Consider the following 21,260-nt stretch of genomic DNA (forward strand, 5'->3'; position numbering starts at 1 on the left):
ATGTGGTGAGCGTTCTGGCGCACTATGGCTGCCGTTGCATCACCCAGGTGGATCCTGCACATTGGTGGTGGTGAAGGAAAGTCCACATTACCTGTAATGCACTTTGAGTTGAGTGTCCAAAAAAGAGCCATATACACATGTAAGTGTAAGGAATTATTCATATTCTGGCTTCTACTATTTTTGCATTTTTATGGAGTCTTTCTATTATTATTATGTTTTATTCTTGAGAAGAATTCTGAGATATGATTTTCCAAATATGGTTGTATAAAAAATGATGAATATTACCATTACTACTGCACAAGTTAGAAACTAATGTATTACTGAAGTTGTTGGTGGTGCCAGTGTTGTTTCAATTGTGCAGTTTAGTAAACTTTCAGAAATCAAATTTCAGGAAATTAAGGGTAAATGGCAAATTGACTACAGTATCTTGTTTGATTTCTGAATGTCAATTACATCCAAAGGCTAACAGACAGTGAAAAGACAAAATAAATATTTGGGTCTCAAGACACTATTCAAGTGCATCTAGTAAAATAGATTACCACTTACACAGATGTGAGACTATAAACATTTTGTAATCAGCACGACTCTGCTAAAATGTTGTTCAATGGCAAAACACAACCTTCTGCAAATTTATATCAAAGTGGCATCTCAGAAAACATGAATGATGTCGTGGACAACAAAGTTATGTAAGTGCTGATATGTTTTTACTTTTTTCCTTCATTAACATTACTACTATAATTCAGCAAAGAATCTTATCTCAACTAAATTGACCAGATTGTATGAAACACTACATAAAACATTTTTAAGAACAAGACCAGGCTTACTGCATGTAATTATACTACAAGATTTTTGACTTCACTAAAAATCAAAAAGTAAAATGTGTATTTGAGTGCTAGGTACTATGAAAACTTTAGTCCTTCATCAGACCTGTTATGATGCTTCAGTAAAACATAAGAAAACTACTTATAGAAGCAGCCTTGTGGGTATTAAAGTGATGAATACCCATGAATACCAATGAAGGGTTAAGGTTATTGCACGGTGTTGCTTCCAAACAATAACAGACTTTTCCGTAGCCAAAAGTCAAAGAAAAAAAAGCTACATTTTCTTCCTGTACTGCCTAAAGTGTCTTTGAACTACAACCCAAAGGAAGGGAAAAGGCTATAGGAAGTCTAATCACACACCCAACAGCTGCCCACAGTCAAGGATGCACCCAGTAAACCCAAACACATTTTATTATGATAATCCCTTACTTTTTTGTAAACCTATTACATAATCTTGTATTCCACTGTACTTATATTATAAATGTGAACCCTGGCCACAGCACAGATCTGGCCAGCAACAGTTAATCTCTTGTGCACATAATAATATTCATGGTTAAGCAATGCAATATCTGTAGGGCAGTTAAATCATAAAGCCTTTCTTAATCTTCTGTACTTAAAAATGTTTCAGCAAAGGTTTTATTGGTTAAATAAGCCTCAAATGGGTATTTACAAGTATTTAATTAACACATTTGCAGAGTATATGGAAGATTTGAGATGTCCCAAGCCTTTTAGGCAAGCTTGGGCAGACATTCACTTATGAAATAAGGCTTCTAGTTTTTTCAGGACCAATCAACTACATTTTAGTTTCAATTAGCAATCCTCCCCCTATTTACTATTGCTCTTAAGAAACAAAACCAGTATTGTTACATTAATAGTGCTCTGGAATACTTTATATTATGTAGCAGTATATCAACTGAAGACTACTTCTTGGTTCCTTGATTTAGACATTTCTAAGTGTGTAAACAAGTACAATGCCAAGAGATCCAGCAGAAAAGGCATCTAGCAATTAAACAGAATAGAAATCACCAGTATGTATTCACCACAATTTAAATCCCCGCTGCATCTTACTAATGAGATATTCAAGAAATACATACCTCAAACAGTAACTGGTTTCCTGAAGTTTAGAATGATTTTAAATATTACAGTACTCCAAGTACCTAGTTGTCTTTTCACCCATTCTACTGCTTCTTCAGAAGCCATACTTCTGCTTTTCATTACCAGTGAATAGAGACATGAATCTCTCACACAGCTTCTAATGTGTGGCTTGTGTAATATAAGAATTTTACAAAGTATAGAGTAATCAGTACTGAATACGTATATAGTACTATTATTGTTCAGATGTTACATCCTTGTAATATTCTTTTTTATTGTTCATATTACAACATACAAATTAATATAAGTCTTAAAAAGCAATCAGTATGTGACAGAGAAAACAATTTACACTAACAGAGCAATTTACACTAACAGATGTACAGTAGCTAGTGATTTTTATATTTTTTTGGAATGCTTGTGTTTTATCTTAGGATAAAGTTTTGCTTTTTGGGCATGCATGTTAAATACAACAGAAAACATATTTTTTTTAAATTCTGGTTTAGCATTGTTCAGAAACATCTGACCCAAATCACACCAACACACCCCCTAAAAAAGTAGACTATGATCCTCAGGCTTAAATAATACAGCCTGAGCATGCATGATACTCTGGGAACAATTTTCAGTGATAAAATCACTTTATTTGTTTGAATTATTTGTAGGTGTGCAGATCCACAACTAATAAGGTTAGGATTTCACTAAAATTAAAAAAAGAACGTTTTGAAAGACTATCCCAAAAACACGAGCCAAGATTAGGGAGAAACAATGATCAACTTCGGTCTGTTCTACTTCATATAAGACATACCATGTACTACAGGTGTGCAAATTCAAGGAGGTGTCACTTTTGACTTCAGAAGCACTTTAAAAACCAATAAAAACGAACCTCACAAAAGTTTATCTTTGAAAGAGAACGTAACCTTAATAGACCTGACAAACTCAGTAAAGCTCAATGCTGTTCTTCAGGCACAGCCAAATAGTCTTAGCAAAGCCATGGGTCACTTCAACTTAAAACATATCAAAAACAATTTAAAAAAAACTTGCTGAAAACAGATTTTTGGAAAAGGTAACAATGTAACGCTAAAAGTTTCTACACAGTTAAAATGGTAAAACATCTAGAACAAAGATCAGGTGAAAGGAATGGATTAGTTTTTGTATATCTAAGGAGCAGCTTTTTTGTATAACATTCAAAAGTATGAGGTAATTGTTTAATGTGATATGACCAGATAACCACACTTCCTTTGTGAATTATACCAAAACTAAACTGCGAAACAAGGGTTGTGGAGACAAAACTGTTATTCAAGGAATGTGAAGAATAGTATTGCTATGTAGCTATGGTCCATATGGTTCATGTTTGATAAATTAGTGCAGGACAACACTATTTCAAGAAGTAAAAAAAAAAGTTTGCAAATCATTCCAAAGTATTATAATATCATGATGGTTAATTTATAGTCATCAAGACAGATACAAAATTTTGAACACATTTGTTCCTTTTTAATCCTGATTTATGATTAATAAACATGTATCTAGTGATTATAGGTCAAGCACCCCATTCTTCTGGGATTAAATGTTTTTAACACTCAATGTCCTAATGTATCATTAATTTCAAAAAGGAAATAATGTAAGACAAAAAAGTCACAAACTGAATTCTGAAGACTTAGAAAAAGCAGTGCAATGATACTCAGTGAGGCATCTGTCATTTTATATTGGAGGTAATAGACTTGTTTGTCATCTGCTAAGAATACAAATTATTTGTCAAATATTAAAACTACTAAGGAGACTCACAAATGGAAAATAAGCAGGAAAGGGTGAGAGAGAGCTGCATTGAAAAGGATATCATTCCAGAACCAGAAGAACCATGTCACGTACATCCAGAACTTTGTGGCCAGGTAAATTCCGAGAGGCAGCGCACTGTGCATCGAGTGGTCAAAGAAAGACCTGAGGGTAGACGAAATGAAGGTTTATCATACATACAAACAAACTAACAATCAAGCAATCTCAAAAGTTGTATGCAGCTACCTCGCTGCATTAAAGGAGGAACATGAAAATGTGTTGAAGCTGATAATCCGGCTTCTTTCATGAAACAGATTGAATGAAATCCTTGGAACAATTAGTGACAAGCAACCAAACGAGCTGCATGGGCCACATGACTTCAACAGGTTTGCAACCTCTGTCGCCCCCCCGTGGTTCCTACCCATAACTTTATGGAGCAAACCTACCACAAGCAGTTTAAAGAGCCTATTTCGGGAAGCAATTTAGATTGTCCCCTGCAGCTATCCACTAATACTCGAGCACAGCATTCCACAACACAATCCGTAAATAAAAATAAAAACTCTGTGGTACACCCTCCCCCAAGCACATTTCTTTAATATTATAAGCAAAACTGATTTCATTTATTTAACATGTACACCTCTGAGTTTGACTCAAAATGCATAGTCACCTTATAGTCAGCTTTTATTCAAGAGCTCTCAGTCCGTTTTTGTTAATGTCCATCAAACTTGAAAAACAGAACTTGCACTTGCCAATATTTAATAAACAAAATTGAGAAAAACTGAGCCTGCACCACAAACTACAGCAGTGGGATGGCCTAAGCAGTGAGTGGCAGTAGGACACTTTGTCCCTGGCCACATATAGTAAGCGTTTTGCCTAGGAGGAGGAGGTACAATTAGCTGGAAACCCGTGTGGAAGATGCCTAAGCTAGGTAACAAAACAGCAAACTAAGAGGTGAGTGGCCAGTCCAAGAAGACCCACTAGTAATACAGGAGTTGTGTTTGAACACAAGTCTGAACAAGGGGAGTTGATCCAGAGCTCCAGCATTACTCTTAGAACCAGGACCATCATTTATTGTATTTATTTATATCAGTTTTAGAAGATTGACTATCCTGTGAAGGGTCTTCTCCTGTCGAGAAACCAACATTACCTCCCTAAGGTTCTGTATCTCTTATTCACTACAATAAGGATGGTCCACCTTTGAGGGGATGAGTGAGTGTAACCTGGGCCTTTAGTAAGCCAGGATTCAGAGACTTGCAGTCTTTGTAAATTATTTGTCAATACCAGTTTGTATGTGTGTACTTAAGGGTTATAAGCATTTGTTAAATATTATAGGTTTATGCCTTGTATTTGATCTGCCATCTCACAGATTAACAAAGAAACCAATTGTTCCACTCGTTTTCATTCCTGATTACCAGAAGTATGCTATCTGGTACTCTAAAGGGGTGCTGGGTTTTTCATTTTATCTTAATGCATCACCGTCCTTATTTGATCATATACATTGGGCCAGTTTTGTAAAGCTTTACTTAGGCAACGGAAGAGTACAAGGACATTCTCACAAATTCTTAATATTTACCAAACTGTAAATTTTTCTACCACGGACATCTGAAAAAATGTTTTTTTCTACAAAATACTTACTTTGAAAGAAACTGCACAGTAACCCACACAGCTCCGTACATTAACCCTTTGATGAGCCAAGAGTCAATGTCTAAGTCAGCAATGAAACCCACCAGCCATATGACCAAAAACGGAGTTCCAAGCATCACTTTCTGCCGAAATTCCTGTTAAATTAAAAGTTAAAAAACAGAACAAGGTAATCAGAGAACAACAGTTAAAGAGATCAGATCAGGGGTAAAGAGGGTTAAAATATTTTGGTAAATTAAGAGTGAAGTGAATGACAGAGCAAAAATGGTTTAAAAATGTTAGTGTACAAGTACAGTAATGTACTTTATTGGAATTAACCACAAGACAAACACACACTTAATCTAACTCATTGTCCCTAACTGTACTCTATTTCATTGATTCTTATGGGAAAATCCTCCCTATTCTTAAGTCAAAGGAGCAAAGTTTATTGTGTTATTACAGTGCCAGCACATACTGTATTAACACCCTATCTATGCACATGTATACCCCCATATTACTCAAATGGGGGAAAATTCCTCTATACGCATCATTTAAAAATAGTGACTTTCTGGTCCGTAACCCCAACATGTATTGGAACCCCTTGTACAAGAAACATTACACTAACAAAAATATCCCAAATGAAATATATGAACAAGTGCTTTTATGTCAGGCGTTTACAAACATGGGTTGGATAACTGACTAACAAGCAGCATAGCAAAAAAATATTCAATTAAAGTCATATGAAGAAAAAAATCACAACATCCCAAGAACAGGCAAGAATCCAGAGTAGTTGTACTGCAAAGGCAGTTATTGCCTCAAAGGCAGATACCTCCAAGTGAAGGAATCACAATACTTATGGTTACCCAAATGGAAGTCACTCCATTGAAAACAGGTCATATTTTGTTGCTCTATCAAATGTATGCGTTGACTTACCCAAAAATATATTTTTTAAAATATTGTACTAAATTATATACAAGTTGCTTGACTGTTAAATACTTTGGGAGGGAACTGTAATCATTTGCTATATTCATGTGTTTATAAATATGATTCCTCTATGTAATAAAATATTTAATAAATTATAATAAAAATAAAATGTCAGAATCTATTACATTTTTGCTAGTTGACTCGGAATTTAGGGGAGATGACACTCTAAATCAAAATGGGTTTGTGGCTCTAGTAGAGGGCTGTGAGGCAGATGACATATTTTAGCATTAGTATTAAATGCAGGACTCACGCTAGAGACTATCAATCCCCACTCCCTCCTGCACTGGAGATGCTCAGAACATCGACACTGGGCTCAACAGGATCATTTATTTTTACCTTGTCGGCTTTCAGCCTCTTTAAGAATGAAGGACTGTCGTAGCCTTTCGCCTGTCTTGCTTCCTGTAAATGGTTAATCATCCAGACATTTTTTCTCTGCTTGGCCAGATCTAATGGTGTTTCGCCCTGTGTAAATAGAAAAAGACCTCAATGTACCAGTGCTATTTTTATTCCAATATCCAAGCAACAATCTAACTGTAACAACCTTTTTACTGTTACATCTACACTGCTGTTAAAGCTGCAGATCCTGGCATTTTTAGCAGTGGTGGTTAGCATATTGCAAAGCATTCAATGAACTGCTTTGCATTCCATCTTGATACATTATCATTTGGCCACTAATCAAAAGCAGAAGAACAGTTTTGTATGCCCAGTTAGGAAACATAAATACTTTTAACTCTTAATTCATTAGCATATTTTTATCAGATTGCATTCGGAACCATTTTCACCTTTAACTTTCCTTAAACTGCAAAGCCTTTAAACACTGGTACTAAAGATTGGTGCTAAAGTTCACTTATACTTTCATGTCAGCATAAGCGAACAAGAAATGATGTAACTCCTTACTGCTATTTTTACAATTAAGAGACAAGATCTTACAAGATCCAGTTACTAATTTACAAGACTATGAATAATTTGGCTCCATCATACATTTCTGAACTCCTTCATGTATACATAGATCCACAGCTCATTGGTCCTAGGACTAAATATTAGACTTTTAATTACTGTATTTTCATTGCTGCTGCTCCATTTTTATGGAATACCCTTCTAGCGACCATTCCAATTCAAATTCTGAGTCTTTGACTGTGTTTAAATCCAACCTTAAATCTCACGTTTTCACTGTGTCCATGCCTTACTGTGTTACAGTTGACCTTTTATGTTTGTTTTTATTGTATTTTTTATCATTTATACAGCAGCCTTGACTTGGAAAGGCACTATTTAAATGTTTAAAATTCAACACCAAATTAATATTTGAAACGTTTTTACATACAGCACCATAAAACGCAGGTAAAAATGCAATTCAATAGCTTAAGTTTCACTCTGCGGGATGGGGGCTGCTTACCTTGATATTTTGTGCATCCACATTGGCACCTGCCTCCAGAAGCAGGCTAATAACTGTTGTGTTCCCAGCCAGCACAGCCCAGTGCAGAGCTGTATTCTTGTGATATTTGTCTCCAAGGTTCACTGACACATTGAATGTGAGTAATAGTCGAGTGGGGTCCACGCTGCAGATCAGCACAATTCAAGACTTCACACTTGTGTAACACAAATCATTTTCTCATACAACTATTACAACACAAAACAAAGGGTAATAAAATTTACTTTCAAAACTAATTCCATTACCAAAAAAATGGTAATCAGTTTTACATACCTCTTACAAATTACTGTTTTTCTTATGCCTTGCAATAATATACACTCTGTGATTACAGCGCCACTCAGAGAATCATTTTTTCTTTATTTTATAACATATATAGTTACTTGTATAAACAACAAAATCTAAACTGATTAATTAAATTTATCTGAAAATAACAGCTTTAAAAATCACGTACAAAATTGACCCACAAAGCCATTTTGTACGACAGGAAATATAATGAGGCTCTTAAAAAGAAATCTGCATTTTCACATTTTTCCAATAGACTGGCAATCCCTATAAGGTGTTGAGTCGGCAGGCTATGTTGTCCACCGTTAAATTTAACATAAAAGTCTTCTCCTTAGGTTTCCCTGTACCACATTATAACTGTTCAGATACTTCACTGCAGTTTCATTTGCAGGAAATGATCATAGGATTTATCAAAGTGGTTTAGCTGCCTGCAAAGGGCTTACACAAGGAGACCTCTAAGCCCTTCATGTTGAAAAAAGTGTTATGGAGTGTCATTTGCTCCTGCAGGCCCATACAAGAATCAAGAAAACACTCTTGCAACTGTGTTTTTTCTTGCAACACTGAGAAGAGAAATCCTGAATTTCAATTACTTTTTTGGCCTCTAATCTTCCAAGATTTCAGCATTGCAGGAGCTGAATGCCAAAAAGCCTGTCACCTGTAAATGCCTCTAAGAGTGTTCAAACAGAATCTCTGAATACCCTTCTATGAAAAGGATTTTTTCTTTAGAGGAAAGGACAGATTTCTTGTAAAAAACATTAAAATAGATTTTCATCTTGGAACCACCAATGCTAACATTACTCATTGTCCTTGATCTTAAGAACACACCTAACCAACTGGACACTCTTTGCCGATAAACAAATACTATAATGCTCATGCCCAAACAGTATATAAAGGTCTGTTCCAGTGTTTGGTGAGGCAAATACCCCACTGCCTGATTAAAAGCTACATGCTAGTCATGAGGACTGCCATAGGTTTGTAGAGAATTTGCAGAGCCTACATGGCTGAAAATGCAGGAGGCAGCTGAGCAGTTTGAAAACAGTATCCTGAGCTAAAAGTTACCCAGGTGACAATATTCACATGGAAACGATTTAATAGATGAATGCTGTGGGGGACTATTTGTTCTGTATTTACACAATACATCATAACTATTATATAATGTAGTTTTATCATTATATAATCCACCATGTTATCGGGTACCAAGATCAGTTTCAAGAACCTTATTGTATTGCCTGAAGACCATTGCAAAACAGAGACCTCTGTCGTCTAACAGTTCCTCTTATCTACCACTCAGTTACACATTTTTGTTCTGTTTGATAACAGATGACTAATTTACAGGAATACTACAGACTGAATTCAGTAAATTAACCCACAATGTTCAATTCCAGTTTGTAAAACTGCTGCAGTGATCAGTCTTTCTGGTACTGAAATGTATGTACTTATAGACATACATGTTTAGGTTTGTTAACGAATAAGATTTTTCTAGGTCACATTGACATGTTCTGCCCAAACAGAACATTTCCACTTAAATTAAAAGAAGCCAGCTAATTGCTTCCCGACATGATCTTGTGAGTTGCCTTGTGGCTGTTGCAGCAGTCTCTATTAGGCTGAGGTTCTGTAACGAAATTAAAGTTCCAAAAAAAAATACTCTCAAAAGTACATAGCATGTCTTCAATCACTCTTTAGTCAGTACTTCCTTTTGGTGTGAATAAATGCCCTTTAATTTATTTGAAAGGAGAATTCGCTAACCTGTGTGTCCTGTAGGCTGCCCACATCAATGGTGTCATACCGTTCTGATCCATCATGTCCACATCCTTTGAAAAAAAAAACAAATGTGGTCAGCAGGGCTGAGAAGGAAATTACTTCTCACAGGCATTTTACTCGGAACTGGGCTTTCATTCTCTAATTACTATAATTTGTTTAAAGGTACACCAACAAGTTATAAAAATAATGTAGTTTTTTTGCACAAGCAGCAGAGCCCACCGCAAAATATACTAAAAAAATGGAGAATGGATGAGAGAGGATGGAGAAATCCGATCTTATGTTTCACAAGGAATTTCATTCTACTAGATAAATAAATGAAGTATGGCGCCATCTGGTGATGTACCATAAAATATCTACAGCAGCCTCCTAAATGAATTTAAACACACCTAAACACACCTTCAGTCTTTTGCTACACTTATAATTCAATACATATTTTAAAATGTGTGCTTGAGTTTTGTAAAGATAAAAGATTATCTTTATCTGCTGTGGGTTCAAAAGTACATTTTTTCTACTAATGTCATTAGTTGCGATACATGTTAATTTTTGGGATTTGGGCTGCAAAATGCGCCAAGAAAAGAAACCCTCACTTTTATTTGAGTTAACTTGGTGCAGCATACTGATCAATAACTGACCCCCCCCCACCGCAACAGAAAAAACACAGAAAACAAATAAAGACTCTGATATCAGTTCCATCTCCCAAGCCTTCCCTGCAAACAATATACAACTCTACATATGACACATGAGTGAGCAGGTGAATAAATTATCAGGATGGGTATAGGAAGGATGGTTAAGCAGAAAAACATGAAAAACTCCTGTAAACACTCTCTCTTTCCTCACTCTGTGTGTAGTGAGAAAGCGAGAGCCTTGTTTCTGATCAAGTGTTTAAAATGCATGTAACATCTTAATATATCACTCAGGAAAACTGCAGAAAATGATACAGGCAATTGGAATAAACTCTCTCTGGATTATACATAATAATTGTAGATGCATCTCAAATATAATCACATAGCACAAAATAAAAACATGAATGTATACTAAGTGCTTTAAAAAATGCAGTGAGGAATTCTATCTGTAAAGACACTTAGATTACACAATTAGATTTCTCTAACAAATGACTTATTTTCAGCCACATGAAGCTCGTTTATTTCTCACAGTAAACATGCAAGGGTTCGCCACCACTGCTGATTATGCCTGCACTTACCTGGCCCTTGGCAATGAAATATGCAACAATGGAAGTGTGTCCAAACTGAGCGGCCAGGTGAATGCAGCTGCAGCCTTCCCCATCGATGAGGGACGGGTCTGCTCCATACTTCAGCAGCTGCACCACCATGGACAAGTGTCCCTGTCTGGAGAGAACCCAAGCGTGAGCATCGCCTGACTTGCACTCCGCACCTGCAACCTGTCAGCCGAAGAACCGGTACTGACACGAACTGCTAACTACCATTACCTGTTTTAAACTAAAGACCGCAGACTTTATTGATATAATGCTTTAAATGTGTTAAAGCATTATATCAATGTGTATGTGTTAAATGTGTAAGGTGTTACGTCCCAGTGTGTGTTCTGTGTGTGTTTTTTCTGTTATGTCCACACTGCTGTCCCTTGATTGTTCTCCCTTCCCCATTGGACCACCATCACACCACTTTTTCAGTATGAGGTCGTTATCAATTAGCTCTCAGCCAATCAGAACACATCTTATTCAGCATATAACATGGAGGTTTTCAGCAAGGAGAGGCCTTTCGTTTGACTTCGGTCCCATTTGGTTTTGGTTATCGCTTCGCTTCGGGTTATTGCTTCGGCTTCGTTTGTTGGTTTGTTTTGCTTTGTGTGTGTGTGTATTTTCGTATAGCTTCGGCTTTGTTGTTTTGTTGGTTTTATGTTATTTCTTTGTACTTTTGTTTGTGTGTTCATCCTTGTTTTGTCATTACCTTGCCCTAACATGTTACATGTTCAACCTTTGTGTTCTTTTGTACCCTGTTCCTGTTGATTACTCTTGTTTTCCCTTATTTGTATTCCTGGTTCACTTGTGTTTTGTGTGAACTTTTGTATATAAGGTTAGTTTTGGTTGTTGGGGTACACTTTACACACTTTGTTGATTTTGTATTAGTACACTAGTTTAGTACGGGTGAGTGCCATTTGTCTTGTATGGTTTTGGGTAGTCAGTGCAGGTTAGCTAGGGTGTTGAAGACACCGAAGACCGTGTGTTTCGGGTTTTCTTTTGTAGTCAGATTAGCTTTCCCTCACTGTCCTAGCCAGCTCCATTTTGTTTGTTATTTTCTTTCCTTTGGCACCACTCTAGTTCCTTATCCTTGTTATCACGCTTCCTAGTCCCTCACCAAAACCCACCTGCTTCCAAAAGAATTATCCTAAATGTTACACCCCTTTTCCCCTAGACACCTGGGGTCGTAAAAAATGTATGTGTAGACAGCAGAGAAAAACCTGTAGTGCACTCTGTCATTAAAGAGATAAGGGTCTTTCTAAAATATAAAGGCTACAAAATGTCTATATTGTACCGCACTTTGAAGGCAGATTTTTTTTATTTCTAAAGAATGTTTCTAAATTGGGGCACAGCAACACTATTAATACATGATGGCGGTTTGACATGTAAGGATTTAACTAAAAATAATGAGTGTTCCTTCAGCCAAAATTTGCTGTCAGACTTGCACAATGAACTAGTATTTGATCAATAACTTATAAATAGCCAAGGTGAAATTTGATACAAATAATATAAGCCCCCTGTCCAAATCATGTGGAAGCTTGACTGTACCTTGTAGCCCAGTGAAGTGGTGTTGAATTGAGATCTCCTCCAAGCTGATCCACGATGGCACCCTTTGATATGTAATATCTGTATGAACAATAATTTTTAATCAGAGTCCTGCCAATACCTTTTAACACGCAAAGCAACATTACATCAATGACTGTAAAGGAGGGGGGGGGACCGCAAGAGGTTAACATTAGGATTATATGGGGCATTAAATTGTTGGAAATTGACATTAACGGACAATGGGAAACAGACATTGTGCGTTTGAGACCAAATTCTGGATGACTTGGTTTCCCCAATCATAGGCACAAAACCAGCTCAGTGCCATTGGGGGCAGTATTGGGATGACATGGCCAAACTGCTCTCATCTACCAGCAAAACACACACTTCTAGTTCTGAGGCACTTGTAGACTCACAGTGACCCTAGTGAGGGACATGCCTCTCCTATAATCCTGGCTTAAGTGTAATTTAATTTAGTGAAATTCCAAAGTGGCAGTTACTATTACAAAAAACAACTGCTAATTTTACAATAAAACGCAAATTTGAAAGGGGGCTTTTTTGCAGTGCTATACAAAGGAATTATAAAACCTTTAAGCACTGAAAAAGTGTATATGGCTTTCAGAAATAAGATTACACTTGTGACGCAAACATTAGCGCTTTTTTCTAACTTCTCTAGTGAAAACCAAAGAAAAGCAGTGTTAATAGTAAATAGTCTTCCACAACACATGATAAGGCTAAAGACACGAACACTTAAAAAGGAAATATTGCACAACCTTCTCAGCAAAAAAAAGAAATTCATGAATATTTTAGTATCCACATTTTTGTAAAATTTTGACAAGTTACATCTGAAAAAAGGCACTCGACTTGTAATGACATGTTCTTCATCACTTACTTTACAAGATCTATTCTGTTATTAATGGCTGCCCAGTGAAGAAGAGTGACGTTTTCTTTGTCTGGCTGCCTGACGTCATATCCAGCTTCCACCAGCTCTCGGCAGCGCTCAAAAATCCCATACCTGGAAGAGACCACACCAGCTGTGATTGTCTGCACACAAACATCCCACACTGGCAGGACAGCCTACAGGCAAGGCAGGATGTATCGCTGCCGTCTCTGCTCATTCCTTAATCAAAAGCTAAACATGCATTATTTATGCATTACGATACAGCTCTTTCAACACACTTTGTCTGATTAAGTCGAGGGGTGACAAGCTTACATTAATAATATTGCAATGTTAGCAAATTAAACTCACCTGCTATTTGGCAAGAGTGTGAAACTGCACTGGCTGGTGCTAAATAACATTAATCCAGTAGTAGACCATCTGGCTGCTCATACCTATGCAGAGTCTATGAATAACCGTTCCCTTTGCCCTTTGATCTCCACATAATAATTTGGACAACCATAATGAAAGCATAAAACATTCCACAAGGATGAGGAAAACATCATTATGTGAATGAGCACAGTATTAATGCACACCATTAGTAAAACAAAAACATTACTAAAAAAAGGGTCCTGATGTAAGTGCTACTGATAAACTATAATAATTCATGATGTCCTCAATGTGGGCTTCATAAGATTTTTAAACTTATAAAAACTAAACAATGTTTGATGAAATACTTCATTTCTAAATTTTCATTCCACTGTATTTCATCTTTGTGCAGTGATATACAATTATGGCATCTTTTGCATAATGTGATTAATCCTGTTAAGACAATTCTGAGCAAAGATCTGTTCAGTGTTTTGCGCTGTTGAGCACAAATATGAGTTATCTTCCAAATGCCTTTTTATTTCAGTTTGGAGCATGTACATTTTTCTCAAACTCTGCAATTTTAAATTTACATGTGTTCATCATTACTGTTTTGTTTATATACAGTGCCTTGCGAAAGTATTCGGCCCCCTTGAACTTTTCAACCTTTTGCCACATTTCAGGCTTCAAACATAAAGATATAATTTTTTTATTTTATGTGAAGAATCACCAACAAGTGGGACACAATTGTGAAGTGGAACGAAATCTATTGGATTTTTGAAACTTTTTTAACTAATAAAAAAATGAAAAGTGGGGCGCGCAAAATTATTCGGCCCCCTTGCGTTAATACTTTGTAGAGCCACCTTTTGCTGCGATTACAGCTGCAAGTCGCTTGGGGTATGTCTCTATCAGTTTTGCACATCGAGAGACTGAAAATCTTGCCCATTCTTCCTTGCAAAACAGCTCGAGCTCAGTGAGGTTGGATGGAGAGCGTTTGTGAACAGCAGTTTTCAGCTCTTTCCACAGATTCTCGATTGGATTCAGGTCTGGACTTTGACTTGGCCATTCAAACACCTGGATACGTTTATTTGTGAACCATTCCTTTGTAGATTTTGCTGTATGTTTGGGATCATTGTCTTGTTGGAAGATAAATCTCCGTCCCAGTTTCAGGTCTTTTGCAGACTCCAACAGGTTTTCATCCAGAATGGTCCTGTATTTGGCTGCATCCATCTTCCCCTCAATTTTAACCATCTTCCCTGTCCCTGCTGAAGAAAAGCAGGCCAAAACCATGATGCTGCCACCACCATGTTTGACAGTGGGGATGGTGTGTTGAGGGTGATGAGCTGTGTTGCTTTTACGCCAAACATATCGTTTTGCATTGTGGCCAAAAAGTTCGATTTTGGTTTCATCTGACCAGAGCACCTTCTTCCACATGTTTGGGGTGTCTCCCAGGTGGCTTGTGGCAAACTTTAGACGAGACTTTTTATGGATATCTTTGAGAAATGGCTTTCTTCTTGCCACTCTTCCATAAAGGCCAGATTTGTGCAGTGTAAGACTGATTGTTGTCCTATGGACAGACTCTCCCACCTCAGCTGTAGTTCTCTGCAGTTCATCCAGAGTGATCATGGGCCTCTTGGCTGCATCTCTGATCAGTCTTCTCCTTGTCTGAGCTGAAAGTTTAGAGGGACGGCCAGGTCTTGGTAGATTTGCAGTGGTCTGATACTCCTTCCATTTCAAGATGATCGCTTGCACAGTGCTCCTTGGGATGTTTGAAGCTTGGGAAATCTTTTTGTATCCAAATCCGGCTTTAAACTTCTCCACAACAGTATAACGGACCTGCCTGGTGTGTTCCTTGGTCTTCATGATGCTCTCTGCGCTTTCAACAGAACCTTGAGACTATCACAGAGCAGGTGCATTTATACAGAGACTTGATTACACACAGGTGGATTCTATTTATCACCATCAGTCATTTAGGACAACATTGGATCATTCAGAGATCCTCGCTGAACTTCTGGAGTGAGTTTGCTGCACTGAAAGTAAAGGGGCCGAATAATTTTGCACGCCCCACTTTTCATTTTTTTATTAGTTAAAAAAGTTTCAAAAATCCAATAGATTTCGTTCCACTTCACAATTGTGTCCCACTTGTTGGTGATTCTTCACATAAAATAAAAAATTTATATCTTTATGTTTTTAAGCCTGAAATGTGGCAAAAGGTTGAAAAGTTCAAGGGGGACGAATACTTTCGCAAGGCACTGTACATCTTCATCAGAAACAACTAAGAATTTACCTTTTGGTGCTGGGCTTTGCTGCTAGGATTCAAGTAGCCTCTTCATTTCAAGTATTTTCCCAGTTTAAATTAATGTTTACAAAAAATTTAGAAACCTAGAGAAAGTAGTTTATTTGTCCTATCATCCTAGCCACTTGATTATTGTAGTATCTCACTATGTTTTTTCAAGACATTTGCTTCATATTAATCTCTACTTCAAAATGATTTTCTAGATCTCTATTAATCTCTAGTTCAAAAATATTTTCATTGCTTATGTTGTAGTAACATATGTTATAGTAAGAGCAGTGCTGTATATTATAGGATCCATTGTACATGTGCTTTCAGAACATCTACTTGGGATTGATCTTAAATGCTCTGAACAATCAAAATGGATTTATGCATTACTGTTTTTACTATTAGTATTATATGCCATTACAATATTTATAAATGTTAGAACACTACATTTTACTCTACAATGCAAACACTAAAGAAGCAATGATGACTGTCGGTAATGTGGCTTCAGCACAGCCAGGGTGCCACATTACAAAATGTATCACATTTAACTCTATACACCTCACTATAATATAGCAATTTAGGAGCTGGTTGCATCGAATAACTGCAGTAGAGCAGACTGGAGGGACTGCAGGTGTAGTATCCCCACCCTAAACAGTTGTTTTATGCATCTAAATGTCTAGTTCTTGAGTAGCAGACACTGGAGAACACCAACACCAACCTGGTGTATCTTACTGGACTGACCTATTGCACTCTGGATGCTATAATTTTGCTATTAACCTTATACACAGGACCTTGGATATTAGGTATGAAGGTGAGGCTTACCCTTTTAAGTAGCACAAATATAATGGAGATATCACTGGAAATCATCAGATTGGTGCTGTCAAGTAAAGCCCTAAACCCCAGAATACTATTCATTTTGAAGTTAATAATTTAGATGTCTGTACTCAAAATACTTTGGTCTGAGTTAATGCCTTTTTGCAACATCTCCAACAAGTATCACTAGCCTAACTTTAACCAAAATTTTAAATAAATGTGATTCTTCTTGAATCACATACGGTTTAAGGAGTACAGAAACAAAGTTCTGCTTGGTTTCAGAGAACATATCTTTTGAAAACAGCACTTAAAACAATGACAAAAGTTAAGTAACCACAGAAATCTGCAAGAACAGAACATAATGGATGTTCAGATGATTTCAGCAAAAATCAAAAAGGCTTTGGGTAGACTGCAATAGACTGCGGTTGTTAAAGGCTGGAGATCTGAAGTTAGCGGCAGTTAGCATTGGAATACTATTTTGCCTTCTAACAAATACATCCATCTATTAGCTAACTGTTTTATCCAATACAGAGTATCAGGAGAGCAAGAGTCTATCCCAGCATGGCTGTTACAGGGCACACACAGACACAGACCTAACAAAAACATACTGCTGTAAAATAACTTTAAAACGACCAGGATAATCTAATTATGAGAGTCATGCACCGAGGAAAAGAAAGATACAGTATAAAAGATGAAACAGAAGTAATTACTCACTGTGTGGCCTTGACAATGTCCCATGTGCTGTAATCATCAATGTGGCTTTTTCGCCCGAGCGACTCGTTGTAGCCATGGTTATAATGACTCTGGGGCTTGATTTCCTGTGAGGAAAAAGACACAATATACAGTAAATTAAGCATTTGTCTCCCTTCTTGCTGGGTCTTAGGATAACATGTGATCATTATGCATTACACACATTAGCATGAAGTCTTGATTGATTTAAAAAAAATGAAGTAATGAATGTAAAATTGGGAAATTGTTGCAGAGAGTCTTGATTCTGTTAATTAACCAATGTTTTTGTGTATGAGAATAAAAGAAACCATCAATATAAATAGAATGCAATCACAATTTTCTATGAAAAATTTCCCACATTATGGCCCTTGAGAGCTACTGTATGTTAGTAACTGACAAAGAAAAAAAATTGCATCCAATACTGCATCCATTCATCACTCACCACAATTTTCAAAATGAAAAAAGATTGCCTCAATAAGCACAAAATAAACAATTTCAAGACCAAAGGTCTTCCTCAGGTAGCATCATGGGCAGCCAACATCTTTAATGAGCCCTATGCAATCAAACTAGTCCTTGTGGTCAAATAACATCTTGTTCAGGATAACACCGTTTAATTACAATAAAAAGATAGCTAGTTTGCAAACTGGTACAATAATCTAGACATTAGATGGCTAGGAGGCAGGGTTGGAAGTTACCACCTGGCATAAGCTTTTTCCTGCGGGAAATCCTGACACCCGAAACCCTAATAACACTTTTAATGAAAAAGCATTCACAAAAACCTTATTTTGAACAAAGTAAAACCCTGATAGACCTTAAATTAATAGAAATCACAGTTTATCTAGATTAGTTCTGGTTCTGTGGCATCCGGTAATAGGAATAGATCCTAGTAGATTAATATTTAAAAACATTCTCTGAAAACATAGTATTCAAGCATTACACTGTCAAAGGGTCACTTAACTCCATCAGAAAAAGGATTATATGTCAGGATTTTTACATTACACAATCTAGATTTTTTCTCTCTCTTGCCTCTCTAAACAGCAGATTACTGGCAATTTAAAAACAAAAAGGAAAGAGGAAAGAAAATCCAAACGAGTGTGATTTTGGGATAAACAGCACAAATCCAGATGCTTACCCATGCTACAACTCTGCTAAATCTTTTTTGACTTCATGGTTGGAATTTTAAAAAAATGTATATAATGGACAATTTCACTTCTTTGAGAGTCCTTTGTTTTCATTAATTTCTAACTTCTCTGAGCTGAAGGTTCTTTTTTCAGGGCTGAATCAGTTGCTAATAGACAAACACTTGTAATATGCATAGAAATCCAAAAGTTAAAAAGGCTGGATCATGTATTACTATTGCATCTTATGACTTTTGTTGTCATAAGATATTTTACGGAACTTGGAATATCTATACTTAACCTACAATAAATGAAAATAGGGATGAAGGTCTCTAGCTTTACACTCTCAGTTAATTTAACAAAAATAATTCAGAAACCACAAAATAATAACCATTTCTCATTGTTTCAACAACACAGCTAGAAACAAATTACTATCAATAGATACAGTATTAAGATTTTTGTTGGGTAAATATTATTTGTTAAATGGAATTAAATAAAAGATGCTATTAGGCATAAGATTATACAAAAGACACAGTACAATAAAATCCTTGGCAGGTACTTCAAAATGTCCAGCAAGGACATTAAACAAGGTATGACAATGGATAACATCTACAGCTATAGTCCATGGGACCCTGAAGTGGGCTCTAGTATTCCTTATTATGTAATTCTCATAGCAAGGCCTGAAAGCCATGTCCTGAAAGGAGCTTTAGAAAACAAGTCTATCCAAAATGATTAAATATTCACTAAATAGTACTTCAAAAACAATACTTCAATTTGAAGTTTAAAACAGTACTGCTCTTTTATGACATGAATAGTTTTAGTGCAGTATTGGTTATAGCACGATAAAGGTGTGCTCCTATTTTTTAGATAAAGCAATTTGACCTGAACATTCAAATGTTCCAGTGCACAAGCATAAATTATTAACAAGCATTTGGGAAATAAAACCACTTTTAAAGCAAGCATGGAAAAACATTGATGCTTTCAAAACAGCTTGTTTTAGGGCTTTTATAAATGCAAAACTAATATCTAGCTGCAGAACCCTATATCTTGTTGTACTTAGTTGTACAATAGTTCTTGGATACATTTTTCTGCAGTTAAAGAACAACATACTAGTACATTAAATTTTGGATATGTTATCATGGATTATGTTATAAAAAGATGTGATTCTTTTAAAAGTATTTTTACCATGCATAAGGTGGTTAACCACCAGACTATCAGTCAAAAGATTTGTTAACTTCCTCATTTTGGCCTGTATAACTTATAATGTGACTGTTTAGCAATTAAGAATTTTGGCTTCACCTTTTTTTGGCAACACAGAACATGAACAAACAAGCACCTCCATACACTTCTTTTGCCACTGTAATTAAATTAATTGATGTGAAGCATCGCTAACTTTAGGACTAATGCAGAAAAGGCAAACTGTTCATTAAAGGGTTAAATTAAACCGTTAATTAAACTGCAGTCCAAATTTCTCAGAGCGGTAATTAAATCTCGGTATGGAAAAACTTAACAAATTTCAAATGAAGCACAAAATCGTGAAATTTGCTAAAATACCATAAGGCACCATGTTATTACAAACTTTTAGTCTCTCCATGGACAAGAGTTCCCACAAACTGCAACGTGATATGGCCCTTCCTGCTCACTAGTCACTGTAATGACAAATCAGACTTGTCATTACAGTGACTAGTGAGCAGGACTTCCGGTTCCGGTCGAGAGGGAACGCTGGCGCATTTGGCTGCCGCTCCTCTCACCAGTTTTTCATTTCTATCTACTTATTTATGTTTTTTTTCCCTTTTTCTCCTCGATTGCACTGATTTCTAGTTTATCTATTTTCATCCGCTTCACGTTACAAGTTCACGGGTGCGACTTCCACTGCATTGTGAACTTACTCAACTGAAGACTTTCACCTCTTGCTACCGCCTTCTCTGGATTTCCTTCCCGTCTCGTTTCATCAATCATGTCTCTGAGGTACACTGCACTGCAACTTCTTCAACTAAAACAAAGCTACTTCCTGGTCAAAGACACATTCGATTACTGCCGTTTTACTGGGATTTTACGACCGACTCGCTACATCCATCGCAGCACAGGACACCGTTCTCTACGTTCGTCTGCCTGCGGAGTCTCTATCCCTGCCTTTCGCCGCACGTCTGTAAGTCCATCACGTACCGGCGCCGATCTAAAAAATCTCCTCTCACTACCGCACCTGGACCGCACTCCGCTTCCCCCCGCATCCCCGAGACTGGCCAGATCAGCGCTACTCAACACCCGCTCCGTTAACAGCAAGGCTCTTCTTTTATGTGACATTATCAAAGAAAAACAACTGGACCTTCTGTGCTTAACCGAAACATGGCACAAACAAAACGATGGACTCCTGTTCAACCAACTAGTTCCTCCTGGATATGGTTTCTTTGACCTTCCGCGTCTTTCAGGCAGAGGCGGGGGCATCATTGTTATTTACAACCTTTTTTACAGTCTAAGTCCTATAGCTATACCTCCTCCCTCTTCTTTTGAGTGTCTTGTTTTAAATGTTTCTATCCCCCAATCTACTATTATTGCCACAGT

At 36.8% G+C, this 21,260-nt stretch overlaps 1 protein-coding gene across 2 annotated transcripts in view; it reads right to left on the reverse strand.

The window, feature by feature from the left end:
* zdhhc17 (zDHHC palmitoyltransferase 17) overlaps window positions 1-21,260 on the reverse strand; it is a 47,141-nt gene that overhangs the window by 11,487 nt on the left and 14,394 nt on the right. For both annotated transcript variants that reach the window (XM_088647291.1, XM_088647292.1), the window contains exons 2-10: window positions 17,566-17,669; window positions 13,407-13,529; window positions 12,521-12,598; window positions 10,958-11,102; window positions 9,742-9,806; window positions 7,678-7,840; window positions 6,621-6,746; window positions 5,316-5,458; window positions 3,743-3,845 (exon numbers count right to left, since the gene is read on the reverse strand). In XM_088647291.1, the coding sequence (XP_088503417.1) occupies window positions 3,743-3,845; window positions 5,316-5,458; window positions 6,621-6,746; window positions 7,678-7,840; window positions 9,742-9,806; window positions 10,958-11,102; window positions 12,521-12,598; window positions 13,407-13,529; window positions 17,566-17,669 (1,050 nt within the window). The remainder of the gene's footprint in view (window positions 1-3,742; window positions 3,846-5,315; window positions 5,459-6,620; window positions 6,747-7,677; window positions 7,841-9,741; window positions 9,807-10,957; window positions 11,103-12,520; window positions 12,599-13,406; window positions 13,530-17,565; window positions 17,670-21,260) is intronic.

Source organism: Lepisosteus platostomus, chromosome 9, assembly GCF_059453375.1.
Source record: "Lepisosteus platostomus isolate fLepPlt1 chromosome 9, fLepPlt1.hap1, whole genome shotgun sequence".
Lineage (NCBI taxonomy): Eukaryota > Metazoa > Chordata > Actinopteri > Semionotiformes > Lepisosteidae > Lepisosteus > Lepisosteus platostomus.